This window comes from Micropterus salmoides, unplaced genomic scaffold (genome assembly GCF_014851395.1).
Source record: "Micropterus salmoides isolate LMB-PRFRI ecotype aquatic unplaced genomic scaffold, ASM1485139v1 Ms_hic_scaffold_18, whole genome shotgun sequence".
NCBI classification, from domain to species: Eukaryota; Metazoa; Chordata; class Actinopteri; order Centrarchiformes; family Centrarchidae; genus Micropterus; species Micropterus salmoides.
Genome location: NW_024040928.1, coordinates 9,186,478 through 9,199,962, shown reverse-complemented (window position 1 = coordinate 9,199,962; position 13,485 = coordinate 9,186,478). Strand labels below are relative to the sequence as shown.

General features: G+C 39.7%; 2 protein-coding genes across 5 annotated transcripts in view; one reads left to right on the top strand and one right to left on the bottom strand.

Moving 5' to 3' along the window:
• Positions 1 to 3,990, bottom strand: part of atad2b (ATPase family AAA domain containing 2B) — a 73,919-nt gene extending 69,929 nt beyond the window's left edge. For 2 of the 3 annotated variants that reach the window (XM_038727041.1, XM_038727043.1), the window contains exons 1-7: positions 3,786 to 3,990; positions 1,911 to 2,077; positions 1,541 to 1,572; positions 1,273 to 1,420; positions 658 to 757; positions 418 to 562; positions 104 to 253 (exon numbers count right to left, since the gene is read on the bottom strand). In XM_038727041.1, the coding sequence (XP_038582969.1) occupies positions 104 to 253; positions 418 to 562; positions 658 to 757; positions 1,273 to 1,420; positions 1,541 to 1,572; positions 1,911 to 2,077; positions 3,786 to 3,884 (841 nt within the window). In that variant the 5' untranslated portion in view covers positions 3,885 to 3,990. The remainder of the gene's footprint in view (positions 1 to 103; positions 254 to 417; positions 563 to 657; positions 758 to 1,272; positions 1,421 to 1,540; positions 1,573 to 1,910; positions 2,078 to 3,785) is intronic. The other variant, XM_038727042.1, reaches the window with a different exon arrangement.
• A 2,030-nt stretch (positions 3,991 to 6,020) lies between these two features.
• ubxn2a (UBX domain protein 2A) lies at positions 6,021 to 11,794 on the top strand. Of its 2 annotated transcripts, XM_038727147.1 has the most exons (7): positions 6,021 to 6,149; positions 6,535 to 6,595; positions 7,154 to 7,256; positions 7,654 to 7,763; positions 9,420 to 9,557; positions 9,995 to 10,156; positions 10,828 to 11,794. In XM_038727147.1, the coding sequence occupies exons 1-7, from the start codon at positions 6,113 to 6,115 to the stop codon at positions 11,009 to 11,011; spliced, it is 795 nt and encodes a 264-aa protein (XP_038583075.1). In that variant the 5' UTR covers positions 6,021 to 6,112; the 3' UTR covers positions 11,012 to 11,794. The 2 variants fall into 2 exon arrangements, with proteins under 2 accessions (XP_038583075.1, XP_038583076.1); XM_038727148.1 differs by lacking the exon at positions 6,535 to 6,595 and having other exon boundaries at positions 6,027 to 6,149.
• The last annotated feature ends 1,691 nt before the right edge of the window (positions 11,795 to 13,485 follow it).

Below are 13,485 nucleotides of genomic sequence, written 5' to 3'. Positions count from 1 at the left end.
TTAAACTGAGAGAAAATAATTAAACAAATGGACAATGTCCCTAACACAGCTAAACAAAACATACAGACGAAGGTTTGATTCAAAAAAGGCAATCAGCAGATACCAATAGGTGGTGCCTCGTATCTCTGCACCGTCTTTCGCTGCCTTAGGTTGTACGGTCTGTCATTCTCCTCTCCAGCCTCTTCTGCTTCATCTCCTTCATCATCTTCGTCATCATCCTCTGCATCCTCCTCCTCTTCCTCACCGTGAGAATCTGAAAGTCACAAGGGAGGTTTTCAAACTTCAGATAAGAATATTGCCAAATTTGAGCTTTATTTTATCTTTAATTATCCTAGTACACACTAATTAACTTGAGTTTTCGGGAGCTCTTTCTCTCTCTCTGCTGATTCACAAGTAGAACATTAGCAGGAAACTGACCTTCCGTCCCTTCCTCTTCTTCCTCCTCCTCCTCAGTTTTGCTCATGACTTTGTGGTGTGTAGGCAAGCTGAAAGTGCTCCTGCGCATGGACTTCCTGCGCTTCACCCGGGAATACATGTCCATGTTTTCCTGGAAAGACGGGCCCTTTACACAATCACTTATATTCACATTCCATCATCAGGCAGTGGTACCGTACTTTTCTACCTCTGGTTTGTGTGTTACAGCAGGGCCACACTCACCTCCTCAGTGTCTCCGGTCCACATGCGAAGTCGCTCCACCTCACGGTTCTGCCTGATGCTGCTTATGTTGTCCATCTCCTGAAGGACAGCCTCAGCAGTGCTGCGTGCGCGCGCACACACACACACACACACACACACACACACACACACACAACAGAAAACAGAACTCAAGGCACCATTTTGCAGAAGGGCAATGTTTTCTTATGTTGCATCTGTACTTCAAAGCATGGGATCTGAAAAGAAAGAATGGCTATGGTGGTGAGGTGCTGACTTTCATCTCTATTTTCACTGTGTTTACATCCATATTAAGTGAATGTAAGGGAAGGACTTGTAGCCCTGATTTGACTGCTGTGCTGTTCAAATATTGGAGGGACTGGGTATAAAACTTAAGTACCAATATGCAAATACTTGAATACAGATTGTGCTACACACATACACTGTAGGAAATCATACCTGGACAACACGGCAACCAAATTATTAGTTTTTTTTTTTTTTAAATACAGGCATCTCACACTTTTGCTCCAACTAATTCATAATAGTAATTTTCACTTCCTGTTTCTCTTCTGTTAGAAGCAATATTGAAAGAAAGGGGTCAGTAGTGTGACCGCTAGCTACCTGTTGACCAGCTGGTCAAACAGCAGGCTCTGATTGAGGTGTTCAAATTGGCTCTTCTTCACCCGGCAGCTCCTCTTCAGCTCCACATGGCCATTCATGTGAGAGTGATCTCCCCCTCCGCTCTCCTCATTCCGGTGACTCATATGGGCTGCAGCATCAACAAACATTTAATGAGGGTCCGATTCTTTAAATCGCATGCCTCCAAAATGCAATTGTTTAATGTATAGCTTTAAAAACAAAAGGGACAAATTGAAAATAACTGCATTACCGTGGCCATTTTGCATTATGCGAGAGGACAACCTAGGGAGAAAAAAAACAACAAATTAAAAATATATGTAGAGACATCTGCACAGAAGACTACAATTAATCACACATAAAAAATGTCTAAAAGCTCATGTTTAGGTGTATCTTTTTACTGTTCACTAAAAAACAGACTCAACAGCCAGTGATAGCAAATAACCATCTAGACTAACTAATTTAAACTTTGTACAGAAATATAAACTAAATGATTTTAACACAACATTGTCATAGGAAAACATTATATTTCTGCCAAAGACAATGTAGCAGCATACTAGTCTATCATTGTGTAACATTATGCATTATAGTCATGATGAGTAAATCAAAGGCCAGCAGCTGACCTGGTGCGGTAGGTGGGAATGTCCCAGCTGACCCTCTGCCCCTTAGTCTGAGGGGACGGGGACGTATCACTGGAGCTGGGCTCGGAGGCAGTCTGCCGCCGGGTGCGCTTGGAAGGGGGAGCCAAACGTGGACTGCTGGGACTGCTCACATCACTACTAGCCTCCTTCTGTTGAACAAACACCACACCAATTTAAGGAGGAGGAGGGAATGCAAGAATGACAAATTATCAGAAGAAGTAAGCAACAGAGAAAAAAAATCCTTTAACAAATAAATACATCATTACTCTTTGAGTAAAGCCACAATATTAAGCAAATTACAAGCAAGCATGAACAACCCACTCATTAAATCCATGACAACACAAAAGATTTCAAGGACATAAGAAAGCAAGAACTCAGAATGGCAAAACCAGATAGTGTGTTTGGTGAGAGAAGACCCCTTGTACCCAGCTCCTCAACATATTCTCTGAAACACAACAGCGCAGCAACCAGACATATGCCCTTGATGCTCATGCCCTTCACAGATCAACTTCCCTGCTGATAGTGCATCTCACGGTTGTCATAGGCAACTGTCTGCAATAACTGCAGAGGGGTTTGTCTGACTGGCTGGATGGATAGATAGATAGATGCAGATAGATGCAGACAGATGCAGACAGACTGAAAAGTGCAAGATGTAACGTTACTAACAGTGAACAAATGGACAATTGTGGCCAGATGGGTGCACCTTGAAATCATTCCCCATTTAACTAATTTTCCAAACATTGTCACAAAACAATGGTTAGTTTTAGCAACAGGTTTTTGACAGCATGGTCTACACATGGCAAACTGAGCAAATAGTTTGGGAGTTTGGTGTAAAAAATTCAGAATTCTTGGAAATAACATTGTTAAAGTGTGAGGTTTGTCACGTTAAAGCCTCGAATTTCTTGAACCACAATTCCACAAGGTACAAACCTTTGCCAAACCGTCCATTAAAACTCAAGAATGTTCTAATGACGGTCAATAAATTATCAGATCGGTGGATTTTATTGTGCGCCTGTGTTAAGTGCTATAACAATCGTAAATAATGGAGACGGGGACACAGCACCGCTTACCTTGCATAATCTCAATGTTTACATTCTGAGACAAAGACTGTCAGCAGCGTGTAGGTCAGACGATCAGAGTTACACACTAAAGCTATTCATTTAGTGTAATTTCGAATAACGAGAAATATGTCATTCGTTCTAACGTTATACCATCGCGTTTAAAACACTTGTTGTGGAAAAAAAGCTATATAGGGGTCTTAGGGGGATTTACACCAGAAAGTTCACCAAGTTCAGACTTGCTAAATATGGGACTTGAGCCAGCCAACTGTTTTGAACCTGGGACTCCCTTCCCCCACTCTAAGCTAGCTGTCGAGCTAGCTAGAACGTACAAGCGCTAGCTTAACTAAAGCTTTATCTCTTCATATTTGAGAAAATAAAGACGCTAATGGTTCCAGGACGATGGCATGAAGTAATGCTAATAGCCTCATGTCAAAATCCCAGTTGTCTTTATTTGGAAGGTCCATTTGGTGGAGATAATAGTGAAACAAGTCAGCCGGGTAAAATCTGCTAAACACAAAGGGAACTCAACTTGGGGCTAGCCAGGAGTTAACATCGCTAGCTTGTCATTTGACAGCTGGACAAAACATTCAGTGCGAACAACACGCGTATGAATCGCTGCATTCAAATATTTTATTGTGTATCTGCGTGACTGAGCGGGTGTCAAGTACAATACTGCTTGTACTTTACTGTGAATAATACATTATGTGGAGCACCTTGAGGCCACGGCTACAGCTAGGTTACCTAGCCAACTAGCAGAGCCAGCTAACTCGCCGGCAAAGAAAAGAAACCGGCTTACATGTTCCTCAGAGTTTCGCTCGTTTCTCGACGACGACCTAGTCCTCGAGGAGATGAAGGGACCGCTCCCCGGCCGTGAGCTTTTCCTTGTGTTCACCATGTTTATTTCCTTTTGTCTACCCTTACTGAATCTCCCTGGCCGGCTCCAAACACTGCCTCAGTGAGCGCAGCATCGAGGCGCCATTTTTCTCTCTCTCTCTCTCTCTCTCTCTCTCTCTCTCTCTCAAGTGGATGTGGGTCTGTTGGGCAGGTGCATTAATTTTTGCTGACTGGACTACTACGACAAAGAACTAGTGGCTTAGTAATAATATGGATACTATATAAATAGCACAAAGACCATCATAATCAATAGAACTAACTGTGTTTTGTTGTTATGAGTTATAACATGCAATTGTTATTATACAGTAGGGATATTTACGGTGAGTGGGGATACATTACGTTGATTAAAGTCACTCCACTAAGTAGGCAAATACTGAAGCACAACAGGCAGCCCAACGGATTATTAATGCAGAGTAATACCCTGGTGACTTTTAAGTTTTTATATTCATGCTTTAGAGGAGAGGAAACTATGAAAGTTAAGGGGGCTGAGACACTGCTTTGAAGCTGGCAGATGGAAGGGTGCAGGCAGTCTCAAATTTATTTATTCCAAAGTCTTTTCCAAATTGACCATTACATATTACCATCACTCTCCTTTCTGCAAAGTGGTTAAAGGTTAACATCAGAAAGTGTATGCTCAAAACTGTGTAGATTTGTAGAGTTGTTTGCTCCAGAATTATGGAAATAATAATAAAAATCATTATGCTTATTACCTCAAAAATTTATTTTGCAGGCTAACTCAGATACGGACTGAATATTGACTATCACACCTTTTCATTTTTTACTATAGCCTTAATGCATGTAGTAGTAGTGTAGTTGAAATTGAAATATTGATAATCATTCCACTCTTGCTGTTTTCAGTATTGTTCCTCCTATTGCACTCCATGCCATTTTATATATAGATAAATAGATAGATATATGAATACCTGCAGTAGAGATACATCATAGGAGGTTTCAAATACCTATGAAGTAAATGTGACATTAAACAAAACTGTAGCCAAGAACTTCTTGTGATCCTTTCCAGAACCCCTGTGGGATCCCTTGACCCCAGTTTGGGTACCACTGCTGAAACCCAAACCTGTGTGTGTGTGTGTGTGTGTGTGTGTGTGTGTGTGTGCTGGCTACTCTATTTCTGGCTTGACTGAAGATGCACTGTGCTAGCCATCTGTTTCATGCTTTTCCTTCAAGCTATGTTTTTTTTGGGGGGGGAAGCATAATAAAAAGTAATTTCATTTTCTTGAATATTATACATTTTATGTGTGCTCATGGGGGTGCTGAAGGTACCCAAAGGTATGAAAATATGGGCGTACCTGCCACCAAAAATGAAAGATTGAAACCATCTATCATTCTCAAATTTAATAAAACTGGATCCAGACAACACCAAATTCTATGGTTTGCTGATGCTGTATAGAGATTGTTTAAAACAATTTCAGCCAATGTTTCGAATTCCAATCTGTTAAGAAACACAGAAAATGAATCCATCTATAACTAAACATCTTTAAGTATGTGAAATCGCCTCATATGTAGGGTCAAATAAAGGATTATTGGGATTTATTATTTGGATTTATTGGGCTTTTCACTATTCAGTTGTGTATATCAGAGTGAGTGAAGAGACTGTGTCCTTAACATGACTCTATACATAGGTTTTCAGTTACATTGCAAATTATAGGTCCTGAATGGGACATATTCATTTAATTATAAATTCATGCAAGTATTATGTAATTGACTCATAGTGCACAGTATATTTGTACACCTGATTATCTGCTCCTATAATGGCCTATATGTGGCATGGAAATGTATAGATAGTCTGCAGCATCCCTCACTGGAACCTCTCACCAACTGAAAACGTGTCTTTGTGAAAAGCTAAGGGTGAACACATCATATAAGTCTAAAGATCCATGGGATGTAAAGGAATAATAATATGCTTGTCACTAATGTTGCTTTTATTTGCTGTTGTTCTAAGTTGCTTTCTTCCTGTTTGTGTACATTTTATAGTGCTTGTATTGTTTGACGTTTGTCATTACATGTGCATATATATGTGAATGGAGTGGCATAGATAGATAGATAGATAGATAGATAGATAGATAGATAGATAGATAGAAACTGTACTCATCAGTTTCAGTGCTGACCTGAGCAGTACAGTGTCGTTACGACAGGAGGAGTCGACTTACGGCACTGTTGCGTCACGCATTGCTCAGCAGAAGAGACCCTGCCTGCAATTTATAGCTGCAGATGTGTAGCCCGGGATTAACCAACAAAACACGGACTGGTAAATCAGTATATGACCTTAACCTTAATACGCGCATGCAAATGAGAATCTTTTCTGTGTGTGTATACGTGTGTAATCCGCGTTATTATACACAGGTCCTATGTCGTTGGCTCTATGCGCGTCTAACGTTATGGCTTTGTGACGCCCACAACAGGCTACAGCTACTTGCTTTTTTATCGATGAGGTTATCGAGCTGTCTAAATTTAAGTTGTGGGGTATTTTTTAGCAGTTAATATACTGACAATGTACACGGGCATGCCAGTGAATACATTTACATAATAAACCGCTGAGCTAGTAAAGGTTACCTCAAAATATACCAAACCTGCCTTTAATGGTGATAGGCCCTATGACGTTTGCTTTGTCCACTTGTTTGTCATTTTCTTAGATGGAAAACAGAACGTCCTGAAAGAGATTGACAGTGTGGGGGGTGAGAAAAATGAAAATTGGTAAGCCACAACAAATTGGTTGGGAATTATTTTCCCCTTAAATTTTTGTTCCCTTTAAATATTTAAATAAAACAAATGAATGTAAGAATTCACATAACTTGTGACTCAACGTTCTTCCTGAAAGAAACAAAAACAATACAACTATGAATGTGCGTGAATGTTAGTTTCTGTTTGAGCACTTAGGCTCAGTGTATGAATGTGTGTGAATGGTGAATGCAGTGTAGTGTAAAAGCGCTTTGAGTGGTTGCAAAGACTAGAAAGGCGCCTTACAAATATGGAGCATTTAACTCAATCACTGGATTTTATGTAGGTCAGTATAATGTGTGAAGCGTCCAGAATGATAAAGTAGTTTGATTGGAAAGTAAAATTTAAAGCATAGCATTTTTTTTTCTTGGGTGCATTTTCTGGTTTGCAAATCTACATGCTTGACATAATTTTGGGGGGTGACAACTCAGTATTGCAATGTTTCTGTACAATAAAGCTTGGGACTGCAGGCTGAATTCAGTAAGACACATGAGGACTCATTTGCACACTTCTATTTCTCAACGGTTTTGTCAGTCAAGAAAATGAAGAGGAGGCTCCAATGAGGCGTAGTTTCTCGGTGGAAGACCTCCTTGATGAAGTGGAGAAGATCTGTTACAATGCCTCAGAGACATCAAAGGTCAGCAACAAACTCATACCACTAAATCTTCAGGGCTTCTGCAAACACAGGATGACTTTACATGTTTTATGTAATTTACTTTGCATAAATACATTTGTAGACTGACAATATAAGAATGAATGAATAATTAAGTAAAATACCCACATAGTGTAATAATGTAATATATTAAGCATATATAGACAATATGGATGTAGCCTAATAAATACAAAATGAGAAACTTGTTAGCGGCATGGAAATGCATTTAGGCTGACATTTTAAAAATCCTGGTGACATTCCAGTTATATGGCCTCACTAACCCACCCAAATAAACTCCTCAGCTTCGGAGTTCAGCACATACTGTACATGGATCATTGTGTCTCAGGCTGATCAGGGCTCTTCCTTGTGACCTTGATCCCAGGTGGAGATGGTGGTGAGGCTATGGAAGGATGGCTTCACTGTAAACGATGAGGAGTTTCGCAGCTACTCCATACCAGAGAATCAGGACTTCCTTGATGCCATCAAAAGGGGGTGAGTGACATTGGCCAAGCCAGATTTTTACAGCAGTGAACTGAGTAAGATTTTCTTCAACCTTAAAGCACAAAACAACCAATATCTCTGATAGGGTTGTTATCAGTGACCTAACAATTCCTTCAACAAATGCTGAGGTTTCTGGCTGTCAGCCCTCACTTTCTGGCCTGCAGTTAGCCAATCTGTTCCTTTCAAATGCGGTTTAAGATGGAGGACAGTGTATGTGGGATGGTCAGATATTGCAACACAAAATATTCTCCAGCCAATCAAAAGCGAACGACAAAGCAGTGTTTTTATTATTTTATTATTCTTGTGGTATTAACACTGTTTCTGTTGTCTCTGGTTTGTACTGGTGAAATTTGATTTGTGTCCATGACAAACCACTGTAACCTGCATCAGTGACGTATTGTTACTATTTCTGAAGTTAATAAAAAAATTAAAAAATAACAGCCCTTTATTTATAGTATATTGCCCCTTGACTCATGAGACTGCTTTCGCAGGTTTATAACTGCAACAAACGCTTATTTTCATTATAAATTAATCTGACGTTATTTTTTTGATTACTCATTGTTACATTGTTTGATCTCTAAAACATAAGAAAATAACAAAAATAAATATCACAATGTCCTAGTCATTAAACATCATGTTTTGTCTGACCAATACTCCAAATATTCAGTTAACTGTAATGCAAGACAAAGACACGTAGAAAGTTATCACATTTGAGAAGCTGGAACCTGCGGAGAGTTTGGAATTTATGGGTGAAAAATGACTTAAATGATTAATCGATTATAAAAGTAGTTGTTGCCTAATTGTATTTTGCTTAACTACTTGACCAATTGACTAATGGTGGTGATGTCACAGTGTTTCTAATGTGTCCCTGAGCAAGACATATAACTCCTAGCTGCATGTATAACAACTGTAAGTCACTTTGGACAAAAGCATCAGATAAATATGAGCAAATGTGAAAAAAAATTGTAGATCTAATCGTTACAGCTCCACACAGGTTAATTCTTGATTCATACAATTTAAAGAGACTACAGTGTAGTTCCACAGACATTACTGCAAAGCTACAGAATTAGGGAGAACTACATTACATAATATAAAATACAGTTAAGTTACAGTTCTCTCTGCTTGCTCACTCTTTCTCTTTATCTTATTTAGACAAGACTAGCATTACATTGTTTAAATGTCATTAACATGAAATGGTATTTGCCAAAGCCAGTGTCCGACATAAAGGTTGCAAAGCCAAGCCAGATGATGCACGTTGACATATTGAGATTGAACACAGACAAAGATCACTGTGCTTGTCGAACAAAAATAAAGATATTTCTAGGTTAGGTTTTGCTGGTGGACGACCAATTTTCAGATTTCACTTAAGCTCAAAATGCTTTTTCTTTTAAAAAATACAAATGTAGACAAACTCTTTAAAGCTTCACATTACAAGGAAAATGTATATACTGTATGCATACAGTGTGTGTATATATAGAGCTGAAATGTAACATACTGTCTGATGGGGTTTCGATCTTACAGTCCCCTAAGGGAAATTACCTGTAAGGATGTCCCTCCTACAGACCAGAAGCATAATGTTTGTTAAAGCTCATTTGTAATATTGATTGATCTGACTAGACTCCAAGCTTGGTCTTTTGTTTGTCTCAGGGAGCTTCCGGCAGAATGGGAGAGCAGAGCTGAAGAGGAGGAGCTGGAGATCAGTGTGGAGGATCTGACGGAGGAAAATTATGTTCCAAAGAAAAAGGCCTTTCACCCCTTCAGTGGCCGAGGATACCGCCTTGGCAGGTAAGATATTGTTTTTGTGATAATATAACCAAGTAAGGGGTACAGGATTTTACATTTTTTTATGTATTTATTTTGCATTGAAACATCTTAATATTGTCCCAAATAATCAATAAAGTACGTTGAGTACACATTATTGTTTTCACTTGCTTTCACTTGCTTAAATCCCAAGTTCCAAAATACTATACAACTTTATACCACTAGGTGTCCTTCTAAATCCATGTGTCAAAAAATCCCACAGGCAAATCTGACCAAGCAGTCAGCCTGATGAACCTCAACATTTTTAAAAAACATGACTGTATGAATAATAAGTTGTCCAGAGAGTTCACAAAGCAACAAAACTGGACCTAGCAGTAATCAGTTAGAAAAACGCACAGTGCATATGCTGTATGTACGTTTAACTGGTTCTTAATCTCTTACATGTTCCTGTCTATTCCCAGCGTTGCACCCAGAGTAGTGGCCAGGTCACCATCTGTGCACGAGGATGGAGAATCTCCTCCTATTCCCATGGTAACACTAGACCACGCCCTTCCTGTTACCTCCCTGCAGATCTGGTTGGCTGACGGCAGAAGATTGGTGCAGAGGTTTAATCTATCGCATCGGTGTGTATCACAATGTCAAGGCCGAAACACATCTCACCATGTGTTGATCTCATCAAAACATATCTACACATTAAAGACAGACTAATATTCTGTGAGAGGAATAGCTTGACTCTCTCTAACCCATGCTGGGCTGTCTGTAAATCTCAAGCATCGAAGGAAAGAAGTAGTTCAAGAGATGACAAAAGATTTTTGTTTGTACTTGCTTGGGGAGGTGGTGAGGGGGCCTTGTTCGAGGATTACGTAATGCTTTGTTCTAGTCTGCTGAAGTTGAAGGCATGGCGCATGTTATTTCCCCTGCCACAGTGCATGGGGCTGCAGAAAACATAATCTGAGATGTAGCAACGGAGTGGATCTATAAAATCCCCAGAGAGGTATTGCGTAACTCGTATGCAGCATTTATATAACAGAGTTAGTAGCTAAAGGATGGAGAGGGCTGAACCCCTCCAACCTTCAGCTAGTGAGAAGGGCTGCCATAGGATAACTTGAATGTGCTGGGTCGTGATTAATAATAGATTATGTTACTACTAGTATAGTGCTTCAGAAAGAAGTCATGTCATAAGAAGGAGTAGAGCATTTGGCTGGCAAGGCTGTTCAGGAATAGTTCAGCCTTTTCTTTATTATGTGTTTTTTTTTTAACCTTCTGTCATGATGGTTCTTTAATTATTTTCTAGGATCGCTGATGTTCAAGATTTCGTGGCACGCTCCCAGAGGAGCTGCCCACCTTTCGTCCTGACGACATCGCTACCTTTCCGGGAGCTCAACGACAAAGAATTAAGTCTAGAAGAAGCGGATTTGGCCAACGCTGTCATTGTCCAGAGACCCCTGAACACACAGGCTCCGTTTGGACACTCATGACTAAAAGGGCCCCTGAAATTCACGCAGCACGCCACCTAGTCCCTCACTGACACCTCTCCATGACCCTGATTGCAGTCTCAAGGCCTCCTGTAACTTCTAAATCTTTCTTTATTTGGCAGTTTGTGCTGCATCTGATGATTGTTATTTCCCTCTATAGTATATTTATATCTGTGTTGGATTATCTACAGTCTAATGGAGATATTGTCAGTTAGACATCTCCCCCACAACAGGTGCTGCTGATTTGCTGTTGTCAATGCTTACTTTGTCTTCTTTCTCTGGAGGACGATGTTTACCTGCCAACAGATCTCCCTAAACCCCCAAAACTCCAGAAAAAACTGTCAAGGCAAACCGATTCTGTCGTCTGTGTAGATGGTCAAACGTGTGTCCATCTGTTGATCTACCACATATAACCCAACCTCCTTCCCTCAAACACACACACACCAGCATCACCAATCTACTCTCTAAAGTCTTCCCAAACTGTGATCACCAGTTTTTGTGCACTATTTACATTACAAAATAAGGGTTTGTATCTACAAGTTTACATTTACTGTATATTTAAGGAACATCTGATGTTTTGTTTGCACATGGGTATGATTTCAAAAGAAAAAAGATGACAGCTGGTTATTTATTTTGACCTGACTTGTTTAGGTTTATCAGTTTTTTTTCCACAGTTTTTCTGCCTTTGTTTTGGGGGGTGATGTTTATTTCAGAATGTAAAATGTTTTGTTTTTTCAAGACATATCACAAATCGAGGCACAATAAAAATCCTCCTCAAAATTCTGCACATTAGTGTGATTTCATTTTTGATGCGAAACATCCAAGTGAAGTGATATATTTTCGAGGCTAATATAAAACGCTTTGAGAATTCAAATCCATACCATTACTGCCCAGGTGTAAAGACTGCTGACAGATAGTTTTGATAATGAATTAATCCATTAGATTCAAGAGAGTATGACTGTCATGGTGATTATGGTATGACACCAAGCAGAAGCTTATTTCATGTTGTAGTACAACATCTGTGCTCTCATTACAGATTTAATGGGGATTTAGACTAATGAGGCAGGGAGGGGCTACTGATGTCAGAATTGGAGGAATGATGACTACAGTGTTGACACAAAGATATAGTATGAAATGCATAAATGTGATAGTTTGAAGTGCAACTACAGTGATCATTGTGTGTAATAGTGGTCACTGGGTTGTAGAAATCAATTGCTTCACAACAAAACTACTCAACAAAGCAACTACCATGCATCTTGTCTAAGGACATGCATGTGCTGTACAGTGTGCGTGCTTCTCCATCTCTGAGCTTTCTGTCTGGCCTTGGGAAGAAAGCGGACGCCATTATCCATCTTCAATATTTAAAGGAAGGAAGGGAGGGAGGGGTGTGCAGAACAGGAGAGGGTATGTATTTGCTCATGGCTGAGAAAGGAGAGATGGCAGCCTCAGGGTTGGTCAAGGACAGGGGAAGAAATACAGAAGCAGAAATGTCTTGAACATCATAATCCCCTCTGAAGATTACCTTTCTATGAGGCCATGGTGCCCCATTTTAGGATTTGTGCTTAAATGTGCAGGCTGCATGCATCACTTGGTTGGCAGAAGGGGAGGGGGGTCTGACTAAAGAGTAAAAGAGAGCACATTTCCTTTGTGCTACACATTTAATAAGGCTAAGCATGCAGGGAATTACTTTTCCTTTAACTCCCACATTTCCTTTCAGAATGACCCTTCTACTCGTGCGACAGCCAATCTTTCATTTTGCACATTCCCCTTCACGCATTATCAGAAACATACCCATTCTAATGCAGGTCATATGCCTGACTTTTCTGCAGTGGTGCCCTTTTCATTTCTTTATTTTTCACTGTCAATAACATGGTTTTGGTAGAGGGCTTTGCATACTTGGAATTCATGGAGTGGTCTGGGTTCAACAGCGAGGTCTCCATGACATGTTTGTTGTCATGCTCTGAGGAGAGGCTTACTGTGAAGAGTAAGCATCTTGCACTAAAAGGGCTGCTTATGAAAGTGCTTTGTTGGAAAATGAAAGGCACGCAATATATCATAAGTCAAATACTGAAAAAAGGGCCTATAAAAAGAGCATTACAAGTATGTGTAAAAGTGTAATCTCGTTCCACAACCAGAAAAAAGTGTGTAGAAAAGGCTTACTTTCCTTTTAACCTAAAAAGAACTATTTACATCTATTTCAAAGAATTATTATTATAATTATTTAGAACAAAATAGTGATCATAGAATAACAAATTAGACTGTAACCTTGCAAAATAGTACGAGATTTTAGGAAATCAGTTTACTAAAAGGGCACTCCAACAGCTTTGTCACAATAGCTCCCTGACGTTCTATTGTTTCTGCACTTTAGCGTTTACGCATTTATGGAATTTAAAGCTAGTTCTGGGGATTGTCATTTCACTCAGCAAAAGATTTTATTGAAGAGGGAAAAAAATGGCACCTCCCAGTTGCCTCAAAGG

What these genes read in the sequence shown, in the direction of transcription:
- ubxn2a (XM_038727147.1), top strand. Translation starts at nt 6,113, where the DNA reads ATGTGTAGCCCGGGATTAACCAACAAAACACGGACTG. An exon ending in ATGCCTCAGAGACATCAAAG is followed by an intron (nt 7,257 to 7,653) that starts GTCAGCAACAAA and finishes CCTTGATCCCAG; the next exon opens with GTGGAGATGGTGGTGAGGCT. An exon ending in AGGTTTAATCTATCGCATCG is followed by an intron (nt 10,157 to 10,827) that starts GTGTGTATCACA and finishes ATTATTTTCTAG; the next exon opens with GATCGCTGATGTTCAAGATT.